The 17,227-nt window shown below is 45.1% G+C and overlaps 2 protein-coding genes across 6 annotated transcripts in view; both read right to left on the reverse strand.

Annotated features, from left to right (window-relative positions):
* LOC102377814 (cytokine receptor common subunit beta-like) overlaps nucleotides 1-4,332 on the reverse strand; it is a 20,841-nt gene extending 16,509 nt beyond the window's left edge. The window contains exons 1-3 of the mRNA XM_014521011.2: nucleotides 4,109-4,332; nucleotides 2,925-3,099; nucleotides 527-662 (exon numbers count right to left, since the gene is read on the reverse strand). Coding sequence (XP_014376497.1) covers nucleotides 527-662; nucleotides 2,925-2,988 — 200 coding nt within the window. The 5' untranslated portion in view covers nucleotides 2,989-3,099; nucleotides 4,109-4,332. The remainder of the gene's footprint in view (nucleotides 1-526; nucleotides 663-2,924; nucleotides 3,100-4,108) is intronic.
* Nucleotides 4,333-10,253: 5,921 nt separating this feature from the next.
* Nucleotides 10,254-17,227, reverse strand: part of NCF4 (neutrophil cytosolic factor 4) — a 47,020-nt gene continuing 40,046 nt past the window's right edge. For all 5 annotated transcript variants that reach the window (XM_025206876.1, XM_025206875.1, XM_006025974.3 and 2 more), the window contains 4 exons: nucleotides 15,484-15,582; nucleotides 13,171-13,301; nucleotides 13,013-13,078; nucleotides 10,254-11,280 (listed from right to left, as the gene is read on the reverse strand). In XM_025206876.1, coding sequence (XP_025062661.1) covers nucleotides 11,046-11,280; nucleotides 13,013-13,078; nucleotides 13,171-13,301; nucleotides 15,484-15,582 — 531 coding nt within the window. In that variant the 3' untranslated portion in view covers nucleotides 10,254-11,045. The remainder of the gene's footprint in view (nucleotides 11,281-13,012; nucleotides 13,079-13,170; nucleotides 13,302-15,483; nucleotides 15,583-17,227) is intronic.

Below are 17,227 nucleotides of genomic sequence, written 5' to 3' on the forward strand. Positions count from 1 at the left end.
CTTCTACTGTAGTGGCTCCTTCTCCCCACCAGGGGCAAGAAGCTAATATGCTCTAACAACTACAATCCCACAGCAAAACCAGTAGAGAATGACCAAGAGGTAATCAGAATAACCTGAATAATACATCCACGCTGTGTTCATTTTCCCCTCTTCCCAAAGCAGGCCTCCATAGGGTCTTCAACTTTCACCCACACAAAAGCCCAACCTAGGTGTATACATGCTACTCCACCAGGGGCAAGAAGCTAATATGCTCTAACAACTACAATCCCACAGCAAAACCAGTAGAGAATGACCAAGAGGTAATCAGAATAACCTGAATAATACATCCACGCTGTGTTCATTTTCCCCTCTTCCCAAAGCAGGCCTCCATAGGGTCTTCAACTTTCACCCACACAAAAGCCCAACCTAGGTGTATACATGCTACTCAGAGCCCAGGTCAGACCCGTTTCTCACCCTCTAGCACCCTGTTTTAGGTCCAGGAAGCTCTTCACATCTCTCTCTAGCAGTGCAGAGTTCATATACTTACGGTGTGCAACTATCCTTATGGAAAAGCGTCATATTCAGGAAGCGATGTGCCTTTGAGCACTCCTCCCACGTGCAGGTTGTTTGTGACGCATAGTCATTATAGCAATGCAGGCTCTTCATTGGGATGCTCTCTGTGACTGGGAAGCAAGCATAAAAAACATAGGTTATAAAGGTGAGTAGCGAGGAACAATAGAACAGACACACAACCTGCTGTTGTGATAGGGAAGGCAATGATGCAGGAGGAAGAAACTAGCAGATAAGCTCTGCAGGGAGTTCCTGTGTGTCATTTAGTGCATAAACCAAGGATTGTATTAATAAAAACCTCATATTCCTGACTTTCACTGTTCAGAGACTGGAAATGAGAAGGCGCTTACCAGTAACATCTGTTGTTAAAGTCAGCCCATAGTAGTCACCAGGTTGCCAACTCTTACGATTTTTATCATGATAGCCGATGCTTTTCTTAAAAGCCCCAACTTCTTGATTAAGGTTATTGTCTAAGAATCTTAGTTTTCATGTAAAATATGGTGGGTTTCTGGCTAACACTTTCGCAGAGAAATCTAAAATATCTTTGAAGCATGGAGCGCCAACAACAAAACACACAACAGGCCCCCCAAATGCACTGTTTTTCTCTCTCTTGCTTCTTAAGCTATTCTCATGAATTTTGGGGACCTGGCTCCTGAGATTTGGACAAAAGTTGGCAGTAATGTTTCACTTATGTGAGAGGCACCACAGGCAGCCAGCATACAAAAGCCTCTTTGAAAGTTTACCACCTTAGTCCTGAAAAAGCCTCAAAAAGTCTTTTGTGGATTTGTGTAGAGGGGAGATTGGACACTAATTCTGGTAGCTCACTTGGCCTGCTAGCAGATATCATGCCATTAGGAAGGCAGTCTTAAGAGAGAGAGATGTTCTAGGGAAGCATTTCTCAGTGGGTCAAAGGAAGGCCCACACAGGTTTGTGAGAGAGCTAAGTCTTAGAAAGGGGCAGATTTTAAAAATCCAACACATGGAGAACAGGAAAATATGTATCTCAGGACAAAACAGAGACAGCTGTTAGATGCAATTCCAGAGCTGATGCTTTCTCCACCCTGTTGCAAGGGAGCTCTGTGAAGCTAGGAGCCAGAACAACGGTATCAGGCTGGGACCTAGCCATGATGGAGGTACCAGCATGGAAACAGAGAGTGCACCCTTTTGTGACAGTCCTATTGGCAGAGTAGGCACTAGAGTAGTCTGTGTATCATGACAGCTACTGAAGCTTAAGTCAGCATGGCCAAGACACCTTTCTAGGGACTGGCAATGTTAATGGTACTCTGGTATGACAGTGTATGTGCTGGCCTCCCCCCAGTCCTGCGCTGGACACAGAAATCTAAACAGGATCTGGTACATGCCTTTCAGGACCAGAAGATGGACTTCCTGAGAATAGGGCTGTCCTGTCTGAGGTGGGACTTAGCCTAAATATGGATCTCTTAGTTTACTGGTCTCAGAGACCAAGTATGCCGGTATCTTCAGACATCTTTTCCTGAGATGTTGAAGGATGAAAACCTTGCAAATAACTTATTGGATGTGGGTAGAGGTGATATTTCAAAACACAGTGGATATCAAACATGTGCATCTCTACCGCTGGAAAGGTATGGGGCATGTCTTGGGATATTCTTTCTAGGGTTCATACCGCACGTGGTCTTAATGCAGACCTGGGTCTTGAGAATCTAGGAGAAATTCCTGAGGAATTTAAAAGACTTCCTCCCACAGAGTTATACTATGCTCAACTAGTTGTAAAAACTCACAAATCAGTTCTAAATACAACATAGGAGGTTATACCTAGAGTTGATGAACATGAGAGAAACATCTCTGCTCCCAATAATGGCAGAGAAAAAATTGGGAGATCTGGTAGGGAGTGCACTTCCTTATATAAAACAAAGCATTTGATATGGGCCCTGATCACTTTCACATACTCCAAATGCTGCATTTATACTCCAAATCTGATCTATTAGCCCTTGCAATTCCCTACCTGTTCATCCCTCCACTCACCTTCAGAGGCCTAGTTATCCCACCACATCACCTCCAGTTCATCCTCCATCCACTTGTCTAATTCTCCACTTGCTCACCCAGCCAGTCACCACCTACTCGTAGTCCCACCACTCCACTTCCCCCCTCACTATCCTTCCACCATCCAGTCTCTTACTGTACTATCCATTCACCAGTCCCATTGAACAGTTGCCCTCTCAGCTGTCCGTTTATCCATAACACACTCTGCTGGAACAGCAGAGAGAGGAATAGAGTAGAGAAAGTGGAAAGGAAGGAGACGGAGTAGAGAAAAGTGATAGGGCTGAAAGAGGGCAGGGGAGAAATGGTGATGAAAAGGGAAGGGAAGAAAAAAAAGGAGGTAAAGAATTGGGAATTCACCTTGTTCTTCTCCAACCACAGAGGCCAAGCAGAGTGCCAGCACCACCATGCAGAATTCCCTCATGATCACGTCTGCCGGCACACGCAAGTTGGACCCTGATTCAAGAGTTAGTGCTCAGTTCTTCCGACCTGCTATTCTGGCGCTCACCTACGCTCTCTATTTCTTCTGTGTTCCCTGAAGGACAGGGAGGCAAAAGTCTTGTGAAATGATGACTGAGACTGGAGTCTTCTCTGAAACATAAAACATCACCTGGTCCCCCTGCCCTGTCTTGACTGGACCTTTCAAAAATATACTGTCCATCCTGGAACAGTGAAGTCCTCACCTTCTTCTTGGGTGATTGCACAGAGAACTGAAAAGCAGCTGTGCTCTGCTCATAGTATGCAAGGATTTCCCATATTTGCTTTGACAGCAAGAAGCAACTGTTATCCATGGAAAGGGGGGTTCAGTCTCCACATTCGCTCCTCCTTCAGCTCCCCACAACATACAAAAGGAACACATTCAAAACACAGATCTCCTCCATTGGACCTAAGCCTGACCTGGATAGACCACATGCCTTCATCCCTTAACACCCCTGGCTGCCTACCACAGACATGCACACTTCTTAGGATGAGAGGAGAATTGTCTGGATTTCTTACATTTGTACCCTTCTCACCAATAGGCTACTCATCAACCAGCAAGACATGTGAGAACCACCTTGAAGCAGTGCCCACTGGAAGCTTTAAACAACAGGAACAATCCCAGTGAATCCTTATTTTCTTTTTCAGGGGTGAATGTGGAGATTCAAAGCTGAATTCAGTGCTGCCAAGACCTTGAGCCATATTCTCTGCAGATGTAACTCAACTAAAATGGATAGAGATGAGCTACTAATAATTTTAACCCCACATGACTGCCAGCTAGAGTCTAACGGAGTCCCTGAGCACATCTACACCTGGGCTTCCTGTGCCTGGGAACATATGAACTTTCCTGCCTCCGGGGAACATAGAGAAGGAGGCCCAGCCCACCCAAAATAACTCACAGCTTCATGAAACCATTTCATCAGGTAGTATGCTGCTTAAAGGACTCCTACGAAATCATGACTCAGAAGAGATCTAGTGAGACAGCTGATTCCAGTGGCTCATAACTTGTTTGGATGGGTTCCAATTTACCGTTTACCTCTACCCCAACGCTGGCCCAGCTCTCTTACCTGAGCCAAGAGCTGTCAGAGCACTTGGGCAGAAGACCCCCTCTGTCCTCACACACCAGTAGCTTCAGCTTTCTGGATGCAGGAACCAGCACGAGGAATGACACTTCCCAAAGTGGGACCGTACACCTAGGAAATATACCTGAGATGTATTCCTTCCCACCTCCTTTTTTTGCACTGATTCAGGCTGGAACTTTGCTGGCTGTGCATACCCCAACTATTTTTTACCAGAGCAGACACCGCCTTTATTGCCACTAAGTCACAAGTGCATTGAACTTCAACTTCCTATTTCTACTGTGTTTCAAATGCTCTAGGCGCCTGCTCAGTTGTATCTGAGAGGAAGAGGAAGCATTTTTTTTTCATTCATAACACTTAACTGTTTTATTATTATTACTATTATTTAAACAGTTTCCAAGGACTGGGTCTTGGAATTTTGTAGAAATCAGGACTAACTCACTGGCACCAGCATCTGTCCATGTGTGCCCATCTCCTGCCCCTGCAATATTGCTAGGAAAATGCAGGAGAAGAGCAAATGTCGAAAGAAAAGCATGTCAGTTATATGGTAGTCAAATCCCAAGGAAAAGGTTCTGGCTATATACAAAAAATACATAACTGACAATAAAAATGAAGACTTCGCCATTATCTCTAGCTGTTCAACTGCATCTGGGCCACTGTTGTGTACACTTGTAAGTCCTCCTTGGGTGCCCTCATAACCAGAGCCACATAGGTGGAGAGAGAAAATGCTCAGCAGGCAAGTGTGTAGGGGGGAAGGGAGGGGAGGGGAGGGAAGGAGCATGAGCGGGGGCAGATCGAGGCTCCCACGGTGAGGGAGGGAGTAGGGCAGGGGCTGGAGTGAATGGGGCCCCTGGGCAGGTTGTGGGAGGGTTGGAGCCTGGGCAGCTTGTCCCGGGACACAAAGGGCTCCTTCCACTGTGCACACCTGCAAGGCAGGCATGGGGGGCACATGCCCCCTGGATCTGTGCGTGGAGCAGAGGTGGACTGCTGCTGCAGGCTGGGCTCTGTGCCTCGCTGGCTCTGCCCCAGCAGCTGCGCAATGCCACGTGCCTCCTGCATGCTGGCTGCATCCAGGCCCCTGCCCATCTGGTGACAAGAGACATGTGGCATTGCATAGCTGCTGGGGCACTGGCAGTAAGGCACAGAGCCCAGCCTTCAGTGGCAGCCAGCCTCTGCCCCATGCACAGATCCAGGGGGGACATGCCCCCCATGCCTGCCCTGGGGGTGCACGCAGTGGAGGGAGCCCCCCCTTGCCTCTGGATGAGCTGCCCGGGCTTTGACCCTCCTACGACCCACCCAGGGTCCTGCTCACCTCAGCCCCTGCCCCTCACCACAGGGGGCCTCAATCTTCCCCTCTGCACCCCTTCCCTCCCCCTCCTTCTCCCCTACACACTTACCTGCTGGGCGCTGCTCCACACACAGCAGGGCCAAGCTGAGTTCCCGGCTGCCTGCAGGCTCTGGCAGCTCATTTGTCTCCGTGCCCCTCTTTCCCCCTGCTGCAACTGCCTGGAGCCTGCACCCAGACTACCCTGCTGTGCTCTGTGCTGCCACCGCTGCCCCGTGTTTGCGGGGGCTAAGCCCCATTAGCCCCAGACTTCTGCTGCCTGTGCAGAGCCACCTTCCACTGTGTGTCTTTCATCTTCAGTGGTTGCCTCTACAAGTGCATTTTACTGTAGTTGACTAATTAGCTCTGCAGTAAAGCATCACAGCCTACACATGCACCCATATTAGGGCACAGTAAACTAATTCACTCCACCGTAGGATAGTACTGCCCAACACAAGTACTATCCTATGGTGGAGTACTTGCATGCGCTGAGACGCATGTGTAGACTGTGACCGGGGCTGGCTGGTGCATGAAGGTGCTACAATGCAAGGGCTGCCTGCTGGCTAGTCCTGCACTGTAGCATCCTTGTGCCCCAGCCAGCCCTTCCACCACCTGAGGCCACTATCTGGAGGCGCGGCTGGTGAACTCAGAGTGGTAGGGGCTGCAAACCACCCCCCTTCCCCATTCCCATGTGTCATTTCACCCACCCCACCAGTCTGAGTTCACCAACCAGGCCTGCCCCCAAGGCCCCTTGCTCTGGGTCAGCTGCTTCTAGGCACAGCGTTTTCACATGCACCTGGGACTACCCCGGCTCAAACTGCTGCAGTCCTGGGTGCACATGAAGATGCAGCATCTGGGTGGAGCTGACTCTAGTGCGAACTGTGCCAGAGCTTATTCAGGTGCATTAATACCACATGTACATGTGCCCAGTTTGTCCACAGTCAAAATGTAGACTGCCTCTAATTCCCCAAGGGTGCTCATTCTTTCCACATCTCACTAAACTACACCTGACATGGTTCAGCTTGCTTTATAAATAGATGTGGGAGCTGAAAATCAGATAATCTCCTATCAGGTGTGGAGATGAAGAACAAGTTCTTTGCTATAGGAACAGACCTTTGCTGTTTTGTTCTCCAGAACACTGTAGAGACTTCCTGAGGTATAGTGAGTGAGTAGCACAAGCAACATGGGTCTTCTCTTGGTAAAAAACACAGGCAGAGAACAGTCCATAGGTCACTAGCTAGAAGTAGCTTTGGATTATTCAATATATTTTCCGGGGCTTTGTAGCAATTTGGTGCCTGATGTTGGGTGTTAGTGTGCTGGATAAAACTGATGGCCAGTTAATATTTGATGGGTACATACACACAGAGATGACTCTCATAATTTGGCTTAGCAAACATCAGTTAATAGAGCGCAGCAAGAATTCAGCTAAACTGACGCACAATATCCTGCAACAAAATAGCATAGGGCTTGTTTTGCCTGTGCTCCAGGGGGATCAGGCAAATTTGCTTATCAAGCTAATCCTGCTCATGGGTTCATCATTAACTTTTAGGAGGCGAGGATGTGTTCCAGAGGGGTGTCATGGTAGACAAACATTAACAGACTACTGAAAAGAATTTAACAGTCCTTCCCTCCATGTTCCTTGTTTGTCCCATTCCCATTCTGAATCTTACCATTACCAAGATCCTGGGCTCCCTGGGGCAGTGACAGCTCTTTTCTACATGTCTGTGAAATGCATGTGCATTTAGATTCCCAGTGATTTCAACCATCTTTGGAGTATCTGCTCAAGAACAATAACAAACATGAACAAATATAAGAAATGAATCACTGTTGTGATTGTTAGAGAGCACAGAAGTGGTAGAAGATAGGTAGAAGAAAACTGGAGAGAAGAGAACCTAGGTAGGTAAATCTATCCAAGGATGCTATAGAGTTTCACATCCATTTTCCAAGAACTGGCCCCTGAGCTAGACTATGAAGAGTTGCCAGAGTCTAGGAAGGGCACACAAAGACCCCAGGGGTGAATTATCAGACCTTCGTCTCATTTTCAGATCATGGACATTGAAAATACCACCTGAGTCTCTTCCAGGAATGTGTTATTCACTTAAATGTGCATAGATCAGTGATTCTCGACCAGGGTGTCACAGCACCCTGGGGTGCCACCAGATCCTTTGAAGGGTGCTGCAAAGCATGAGAAGATAATCCAGGTGTGAGGATATAAGCAGATAATTGCAGACTCAGGCTTGACTGTGCTCATTAACCCCCTACCTGGGCCCCTCTGCAGAAAGGTAAGCACTGTAATACATTGTTTTTGAAACTGGGTGCCACTCAAGTCATAAGAAGGGATGCCTTGAATCCAGTGAGGAGTACTTCAGATCCAAAAAGGTTGAGAACCACTGGTATAGAAGTATCAGCTGGAACCTTCCCATATGCAAAATGGGAACAAGGGGAGGGCTTCCAGCATTTTATAAGCTTTTTAAATCTGAGACACCGTTTTTTACCTGTCTGTACAGCACTGAGTATACTAATGGCATGATAGAGTTAATAAAAAAACGGCATACAAAAAATCGTATAGCAAAGCACATAAATATTTGCTTCCTTTTAACACGTTCCCCTTTTTTCCACTGGACTTGCAGAATCCCTTGTCAGATTGTAGCTTAATAAAGCATTGAGATTTTATAGGAAATGGCAAAGTTAAAGGGATTCACAGTTCACAGAAGTTTAGGGCTGGAAGGGGCCTTGTGAGATCATCAGGTCCAGCCCCCACTGCTCTGGGCAGGAAAGGCTGCTGGGGTCAAATAACCCCAGCAAGGTGTGCGTCCAGTCTCCTTTTGAAACTCTCCAGGGTAGATGCCTGCACCATCCCCGCTGGGAGTCTAATCCAGAGCCTGGGCACAAGGACCACGAAGAAGTTTTTCCTTATATCCAGCCTGACACTTTCTTCTAGGACTTTATGACCGTTGGTCCTGGTTTTCCCCTGTGGTGCTTTGGTGAACAGTTGTTCGCGTAGCCCCTAATGCTCTCCCCTCATACATTTGCAAGCTGCCACCAAATCCCACCGAAGACTTCTCTTTTCTAGGCTGAACAGTCCCAAATCTGTCAGCTTTTCCTTGTATGGCTTGCTCTTCAGGCCTTTAATCATATGAGTGGCTCTTTTCTGGACTCTCTCAAGCTTCTTTTAAGTTGATACATCAACTTAAAAATCACACTTCTGCTGGGAATTTTGTTCTTGGCTCTTGTTACAATTAACCTCTAAAAGAACCAAAAGAAAATGGGGGAGAAGAAAAGGGGTGCACAAGGACACTGTTCTTTCTATTTTTTTTTCATTTTTTCTTACTTTCTGCATGACCGATTTCACCATTTCTTCAGTACATTCATTTAGTTAATCAGTCCCTGGTGTCAGTTGTTTGGGTTCCACAAAAGATAATAAAAACACATATTTATTAAGATAGGAAGATGTGATTCTAAACCTATAAAAAGTCAATGGAATTTGCTTTAAAAATATGACTGGATTTCATTTTCATGGTATCTCTAAAAGCATACATGCAATCTCCAAAAACTGTTAGCTGATGAACTTGCATTACAATATACTCTCTAGTTACATGATTGCATAGAATTCTGCATATATAGTAGGGCTGCGCAAAACTTCGGGTGGTGATTTGATTCGGAGGAGATTCGGCCCAATTCGGTGGCCGAATCTCCGAATCTGAATCGAATCAGGGGACCAATTTAAAGGTCCAAATCACTTCAAAGCTCTCCAAAGCTTCAGCAAAGATACGGAGAGCTTTGATGATTTGGGCAATCCCTGGTGGCTGCAACAGGGAGCTGCAGCTGACTCCGAGCTGGTAAGTAGTAGGGGCAGAGCAGGTGAGGCTGGGGGGGAGGCAGGTGCCCCACCTGGGCCAGCTCTGGCCCTTTAAGAAAAAAAAAACAGAGAAAACCCCAGGACTCAGGCTCCTGCAGCAGTCTCAGGGCTTCAGGGGCTCATGTAGAGCCCCCCACATGGCATGGAGCAGTGGGGGGCAGCGGGGATCGCCCCCGCTGGCAGGAGCAGTAAGTCTAGGGGTTTTCTTGGGGGGGTTTTTCTTAAAGGGCCAGAGCTGAGGCCTTTTTTTCCAAAGAGCCGGGAGCTGGGGCAGGAGGAGCAGCTGTTGCCAGGCAGGGACAGGAGGCAGGGGATGGGCCAGGCCTGGCTGTTTCGGCCAAATCGAATTGGGACAGCGATTCGACTCACCGAATCTAATCACTGTCCCCCAAATTGGCCGAATCCAAATCTGCAGTGAATACTAGCCGCTTCGCACAGACCGAATATATAGTCTCACAGGGATATACAACTGCTGTATAACAATGAAAGAAGTTTACTTATAAGGTGCAGTCTTTGATCAGAGGGAAAACTAGTTTTCAGTTGCAGAGTTACTCCAAATATTAGTGCAATAATTTTTTTAATAACATATTTTCTCCTCCTGAATGGGTCAACAGATTTTGCTTAGGCAGACAAAGCATGGAAAATCCAGCCCCAGAATGCAAATTTCAGAACATGCTAAGCAACTGAAAGACAGGAGTGAGAACATTAACTCCGGTGTAAAATTAACTCACTGAAGGACTCAGAATAACAATGATGTATTGATACTTGTGCTACATGAACCAGCGTGCAAGCATCAAAAAGAAGGGGTGGTGAAAGAAGGGGAAGTGAAATTTGGGCAAGCAATTACATCAGTCAAAGAAATACATCAGACAAAACATCCCATAAATCACCACAGTATAAGTGCATTGGTACAGTTAGAAACACTGTCACAAAAAACACATTTAAGGAAAAACCTTGAATTTTTTATTTTATTTTATTCAAGGGAATCGAAAAGCAAACCATGAAGCAGCAATATGTTTCTTCAGTGCTTCCAAAGAAACTGGTTTCCCAATGTAACTCCTGCCCACAGAAATAACAGCTCCATCTAGAAAAACCAGCAACAAGACATTCATCCTATCATGTTAAAGATGAACAGAAAGCATTTGAGGGGGAAATAACTGTCTAGGAAGCAAAGCTCAGATCATTAGAGCAGGAACCTGGGAGTTAGGACCACTAAGTTCTATTTGTAGCTCTGATACCAGCTTGTTTCATGATCATCAGCAAGCAATTTCACTGTTCTGAGCCTCAGTTTCCCCATCTTTAAATACAGCTAAATAGGAATGCTGGGAGACCAAATGAGCTAGTTAAATACAAATCCTCTGCTGAAAGGCACTCTATTATTATGCATTACTTTTTTTTCATTCCATACAGGAAACACCTTAATCCACTTTCTTTCCAAGTAAGATGGATGCCTGAAGGCTACCTAACTGCTTACCCCAAATTTCCTCTGCATTTAGTGTAGGTATATACAAGTCCAACAATCTGAGATGATGCATGTAGAGAGAGGGGAAGAGGCAGCTGCTCTACAATACAAAAGTTCTCTCTCCACGTATGTTGTTTCTGAATCACCAGCATCTCACCTCAGACAGAGCTGCTGGGGGAGCATTTTTATTTTATATGGTTTTAGAGAGGAGAATATGAAGTTCTACAGACTAGATAAAGGGAAGGGGTACAGCCATCTGTGAGGTACCACTCCCTGGCAATCATGGCATATTAATTCCTGGTTCCTGAACAGCACCACTTCCAGGACTGGTGTTGTAGACACTGAAGTCATCCTTGTTGGTGATGTGTAACTTCCAGGGGAACACATGCTTCTCAGAGGGCCTGTTTCTGTTCTGATACACCATGAGTTCAACATCCTGGTCAGAAAGCAGCCGAATCATGTCACCGTCAAAGTCCTGGTAATTCAGAACAATATCTTCGTGATCAAATTCCCGCCTGGGGAAGAAAAAATGGATTAAATTCTATTAACTTAATGCCAGGAAGTTACTGAACAATTAATAATGTACTAGAGACCCCTGCCCTCTACTTGGAACTCTAGAGGGATAGAAGCACACCCACTTTTCAGGGATATTTAACTCTTCCTATACCAATTAATGAGATTGCAAAAACAACAACATTTTGCAGTTGTATAATACTCTGCATGGGGTATATCATGCAAAGTAGCATACTCCACTTTGACACTATCCAGATATGGAGAAAAGCAGGGGTTGAATTATGGGGGACCTCGGAGGGGGGTGTGTGAAAATCATTTGAAAATCATAATCTGAGAGGTCTCTGATTTTATTAGGACATTGTGGTGGGCAGCCCAATTTTTTTTGCAGACCCCCCACAAAAGTCAAAGTGTAATTTGAACCCTGGAGAAAAGACCAGGGTCACTTTCCCCACCCCTTGTACAGATGACCCACAGAGAGCAACATCCAAGACAATGACTTGTTGATAATGCTATCAGCAATGCTTCTCACTAGAGAGGTTTTGTAGTGTTTGACTGCCAGTAGGCACTGGTGTTTTCAAACATCATTACAGAGTGCCAGATCATATGCTAAAGAAAGATGAATGTGAAATCGTGTTATTCAGAGGACGGGGGAGTAGGTTTGCTTAGCGCATATCTCTGTTATTCAAAATTAAAGTAATGCTTCTTCAATTTTTCCTCTGAAAAGTTGAACAATGCCTGTGGTAGACTTGCAACACTATGCAGTGAACTAATGTGGGCAGAGGCTTGCTCAAGTCTTCCTCAGAAAAGATGCAATCCCAAATGATAATGAATAACGCTTGTGTAACATTACAGTCATTTTTGTACATGGTCACAATGCACAGCTCCACGTAGGCATATCTATAATGTTAATGCCTTCTTCCTCTTGTGCAGATGAATGTTCAGGCAAAATGCTGCCATTCCTAGCCTTTATACACAAGGGCCTGCATAGCAAGGGGAAGTAAGAAAAGTATGACTAATAAAGGGAGTTAGTCCATCCCAGTAGACACAGCAGTCATATACTGATAAAGACTTTACTTAAGTGTTGGAGTGGGGAGGCTGCTCTGTGCATAGGGACCAATCATTACTACATATATGAATGACTTTCAGAAGGAGTCCACCTACCCTGAAAGGCTGGATACAAATCAGACTCTCTTACAAGAGTGGGATCGAACTGGAGGAAGGTCCACTCAGGACTTTTATTTTCAAAGTTCTCTGACCCCAAAAGCACTTGAGTGAAGTAACTGTGGTTAAGAACTTCTTTTACTGAGCCCATTGTTGCTGAGCCCATTCCTTGCTTTTCCAATGCATCACCATTGAAAGGCCTAAATGAGAAGCCCAGTCTGCCTATAGCCTATGGGATACTCCTGGGGAGTGAGTAAAATGTCAGGAAGGGCACTGGGAGGTCTCAAACACTACTATGGGGATCTAAGGAGCTGCACAGTGCATCCCACATACCAAGGAAGTGTACTAGGTGATCAGGTCCCCTTAAAACAGACTGGTATCTGTTCAGAGTGGTACTGGGTGAAACAGTAGCAACTACAAAGCCTCTGGAGTATCTGGGCAGATTGTTTTAAATCCAGAACACTGGGATGGCTGGACAACGTAACACAGCCAGGACTGAAAGAAACTCAGGATATATGCCTAAGTGAATCTCTGAATCAATACTAAATGCAACTCCCTCCATCTGCACTGTACCTCATTAATTCCATGAGGTCTTGGAACGGTGGGATGCTGCTCAGATCCTCTTCCACTGCTATGTTCCTAGAAGATGAACAAACATTATTGTTTCATGTAATTAAAACAGAATTACAAACATCTTTCCAGCAGTAACCTGAAGAGCATCATCTCATTACCTGATGATGCTAACAATGCTGTCATGGTAATAACAGCGCAGACGATTCATAGTATTTTCTTCTTCTGGTAAGTCTTTAATGACCTTCACAAAAGCACATGGGAAAATTCCAGTGGCATCATAAACAGTTCCCTGGAATGAGAGAAAGGGAACAGACTGAAGAAGAGTGTATTATTTTTACTACATTTGATCGGCTGTGGAAACTGAAGCCATTTCTGTAGAGATGACAAGCAGAATTATCCCGATATGATCATTAAAGGAGGAATGCAATAGAAATAAGCCGATTGTATACCTATTGCATTGGATAGTCAAATAAAGAGGAACAAGAGCAGTGCATAATATGCACGTCAGATATTTACCCTCCAAGACTGTCCTGTTTGAGAAAGCAAATACCAGATCAGCAGACATACTGAATACCCTTCCTCACTGTCTCTTAGACTATTGCCCAAGTCCTTTGTTAATATGTCATTGTGGGTTAGCATGAATACAGAGTGAGCATGTCTACATCAAGACTCGGGAGGCTGACCATGTGTCACCGCCGAGCCCAGCAAGTGGGAGGACCTTAGCCTCCTTCACCCCTCTCCTTGCCCATCTCCTCCAACCCAGAGTGTGCAGCCTGCAGGTGGAGGAGGGAGGGGGGAAGATCTGGAGGTGACTCCACATCCCACCACACATTCGGAAGCACAGACCAAGACCAGACCAGGGCTGGGAGAGGTGGAGCAGCATGGGGGCAGCAGCAATGGCAGAAGCCCTGGTGAGGGCACTGCATGTAAGCCTTGAAGAATAGAATTAACACAATATAATACAGTGCAGCAAGCATTGTAAACAGATCAGTGAGGGTGAATAAGGAAAAGAAACTCAATCCAAAAACGGCTGTTGCAAATACACAGCCTGCCCTTACCTGTGCACAATAACATTTCAAATTCCCTGTCATCTAAACTATAGCACATTCTCAAAACTCAATCCTGGGCTATTGCAAGCCTACCAACCCAGAGTAAAAGCCACTCGAGTGTTCAAGTCAGGAAGGTGAAACCACTTTCTCTAGCTTCAACTGCTCTCACCAGATCCTGCCTTCTCCATCAGTAAAGTCAAGAAGCCCTAAGCCACCAAAATTTCCCATATATGCAAATAACATACAGCATTACAAAGTTTCCTTTCAAGCCCCATTTGGAGATAACAAACTCATAAAACCTCAGACTACCTGCTCTGGTTACTACTCCATGAACACATCTATCCTATCCTATCACCTTTTCCATAAACTCATCAAGCTCCATCTATTTAGATTCCTTGCCAGCAGTATCCTATTCAGAGGTCATTCTGGAACATCTTTCCTCTGCTGGTTAGAAACCTTCCAATTTTCTGTCTAAAATCATCAGTGAACAATCTGGACTTAAATTTTATCTTGTACCAATACAATCCTTTAATTGACGTACCCTCCCTGGTATTAACCCCCTGGAACATATTTATAAAGAATAATCATATACACAGATACAAATTAGAGAACGGCTGCTTAGGCTGCAGTATTTCAGAAAAACACCTTAGGGTTACAGTGGACTGCAAGCCAAATGTGTATCAACAGTATGCTCTTGTTGCAAAACAGGCATACTGGGTTGTATTAACAGGAGTGTTATCTGTACATCAAAGGAAGTGATTGGTCCACTCTGAGGCCTCACCAGGAAGCCTTGCCTCCAGCAGCAAGCAACAGAACTGATTAGAGATCTAGGAAACATGACATATGAGGAAAGCTAGAAAGCTGAGATTAGTCAGCCTGGAGAAGAGACAGCAGAAGGGATTTAATGAGAGTGTTCAAATTCCTGAAGAGTGATTATAAAGAAGATGGTGACACACTATTCTGTGAGACCACAGGGAGCAGGACAAGAAGTAACAGTCTTAAATTGCAACAAGGGAAATTTAGACTAGAGATTAGAAAGAACTTTTTCACTACTAAGACAGTTAAGCAATGGAACAAAATCTTCATCCCTGGAAGCTTTTAAGAACAGATTAGCAAACCCTTGGATGAGACGGTTTAGACAGGCATGATCCTGGTTGGAGTAGAAAGCTGGACTAGACCTCTAGAGGTCCATTTCAGCTCTATGATTCTATGACTTAATATACTCTCCCAAACTTCTTTTGCTATGCTAAACAACTCAATTTCATTTCATCTTCTTATAATAGGCTCTGTATTCATCTAATGCATCCTAGTAGCCCTTTCCTGCACCTGTTTCAATTTGTTTTTTCCTATCATAAGTGGCTCAGATGCATTATAACTGAGGCCCTACGAGCAATTTTTACCATGGTCCTAATGCAGTCTTACCTCCAGCCAGTCTTTGTTGATCCTGCTGAGAAGATAGATCAAATCACCCTTCTTAAAATTCAGCTCCAATGTATTGGTTGCCGAGAAATCAAACAGTGCCTAGGGAAAACAGGCAACATTTTAGAAATTAACTCATCAAATTATTAAACCAAATCGTGCTTTTCTCCCACAGTTTCATCAAGAAAAAGGTTTCTTACCTGTAACCCACATGAGGCATCCCCATGGCTGGGAGCCCAAATCAGATGATGGGGCTCCTAGACACAGAAGGACATGGTTCGCCCCCACGGTTGGAAGCCCCATCAGTTGGCAGGACCTCCAGTGACAGGGGCACATCCCACTGCTGGGAACCCCAGCCTGACCACATGTTCAATTAATGGTGTGATAAGAATCAGCTACAAAGTTATTGCACATTTTTGTGTAATAGCTTTGTGCCTTATTGCTTATCTTATCATGCCATTAATTGCATTAGTGTGTGGCCAGGTAACAGTCTGAGATGTGATTAACTGGTTAATTACATCTTATGTGTAATGTGAGCCAGGATCCTCAAGGACAGACTACCTTACACAGTGAGAAGGAAAGCTATCAAAAGGAAGATCTTCTAGATGAGACAATGGTGATTAAAATGCAGTTGTAAGGGGGGGGGGACCCCAAAGAACGTTCCCCAATTCATAATATAATGGTTCCATTAGTCTTGTAAGTACCATACACAAGTGCTACAAAGGTGGTTCTTCTCATAGTGAAGAACAGACATCTGCTGTCCTCTTGCTAAGGCTTATATACTTCTTTTTAGTTGCCTTTCTAAAAGCCTATTTATACAGCAAGTAACATATTGGTAGCTCTAGTAACTATTAATAAAACGAGCACAAATGACATTGAAAAAAATGTTTGATCCAGGAGCTGTTTTTTCTGGGCAGTAAAAAAGGAATTTGAAGCCTCTGCGACCATGTTTCTAATAGCCTTGCACCAACCAGTCCTATCTGCCAGAGAGCAAACCATGGCCCAGTTTCTGCTCTGAAAAAAAGTTCCACCTATTACAGGATATATATATATATATATATATATAAGATGAATTCTGCTACTACAGCCCATGATATTTCCACTTGGTGCTGAGCAGACTGAACCCTGCTTTTCCTTGTCTTGCAGGACCCAGTTGGCATGTCTACATGTGCAATTAATTTGAAGCAATAAACTACATATTGTACCAGAGGTTATTGCTCCCAAACACCATGTTTACACACATGCCCAGAACCACAGCATGTTGAGCCAGGCTGGAGTAGTCCCAGCTGGCAGGGGACCCTGGTGATCAGCCTGCTAGCCCAGAGCTGCTCCGACCCAACTCAATGTGCTGTGGCAGGCTGGCTGGAGCATGAGGGTGCTCCAGTGCAGGGTTAGCCAGCAGGTAACCCCCATGCTGTAGCACCCTCATGCCCTAGCCTGTTCTGTCAGCGTCTACATGTGCACTGCTTTGCAGTAAATAACTCTGCAGTAGGATGGTGCTTGTTTTACAAGTACTATCATATGAAGGAGCTTATTAGTTTACTGTGGCCTAATAGGGCTGCACAGGTAGAAAAAAAGACTTTACTGCAGAGCTAATTAGGAAGCTCCACAGTAAATGTCTCTTGTAGACATGCCCCGAGGGTAGCAGCCTATCCCCATCCTGGATCAAACTAAGAAGATCACTTCTCTTGATCTGCTGTATCAGTGCAATATTCCTTCAGACCATTCCTTCACCCCACACTGCTCA

This window comes from Alligator sinensis, unplaced genomic scaffold, assembly GCF_000455745.1.
Source record: "Alligator sinensis unplaced genomic scaffold, ASM45574v1 scaffold215_3, whole genome shotgun sequence".
Classification (NCBI taxonomy): Eukaryota; Metazoa; Chordata; order Crocodylia; family Alligatoridae; genus Alligator; species Alligator sinensis.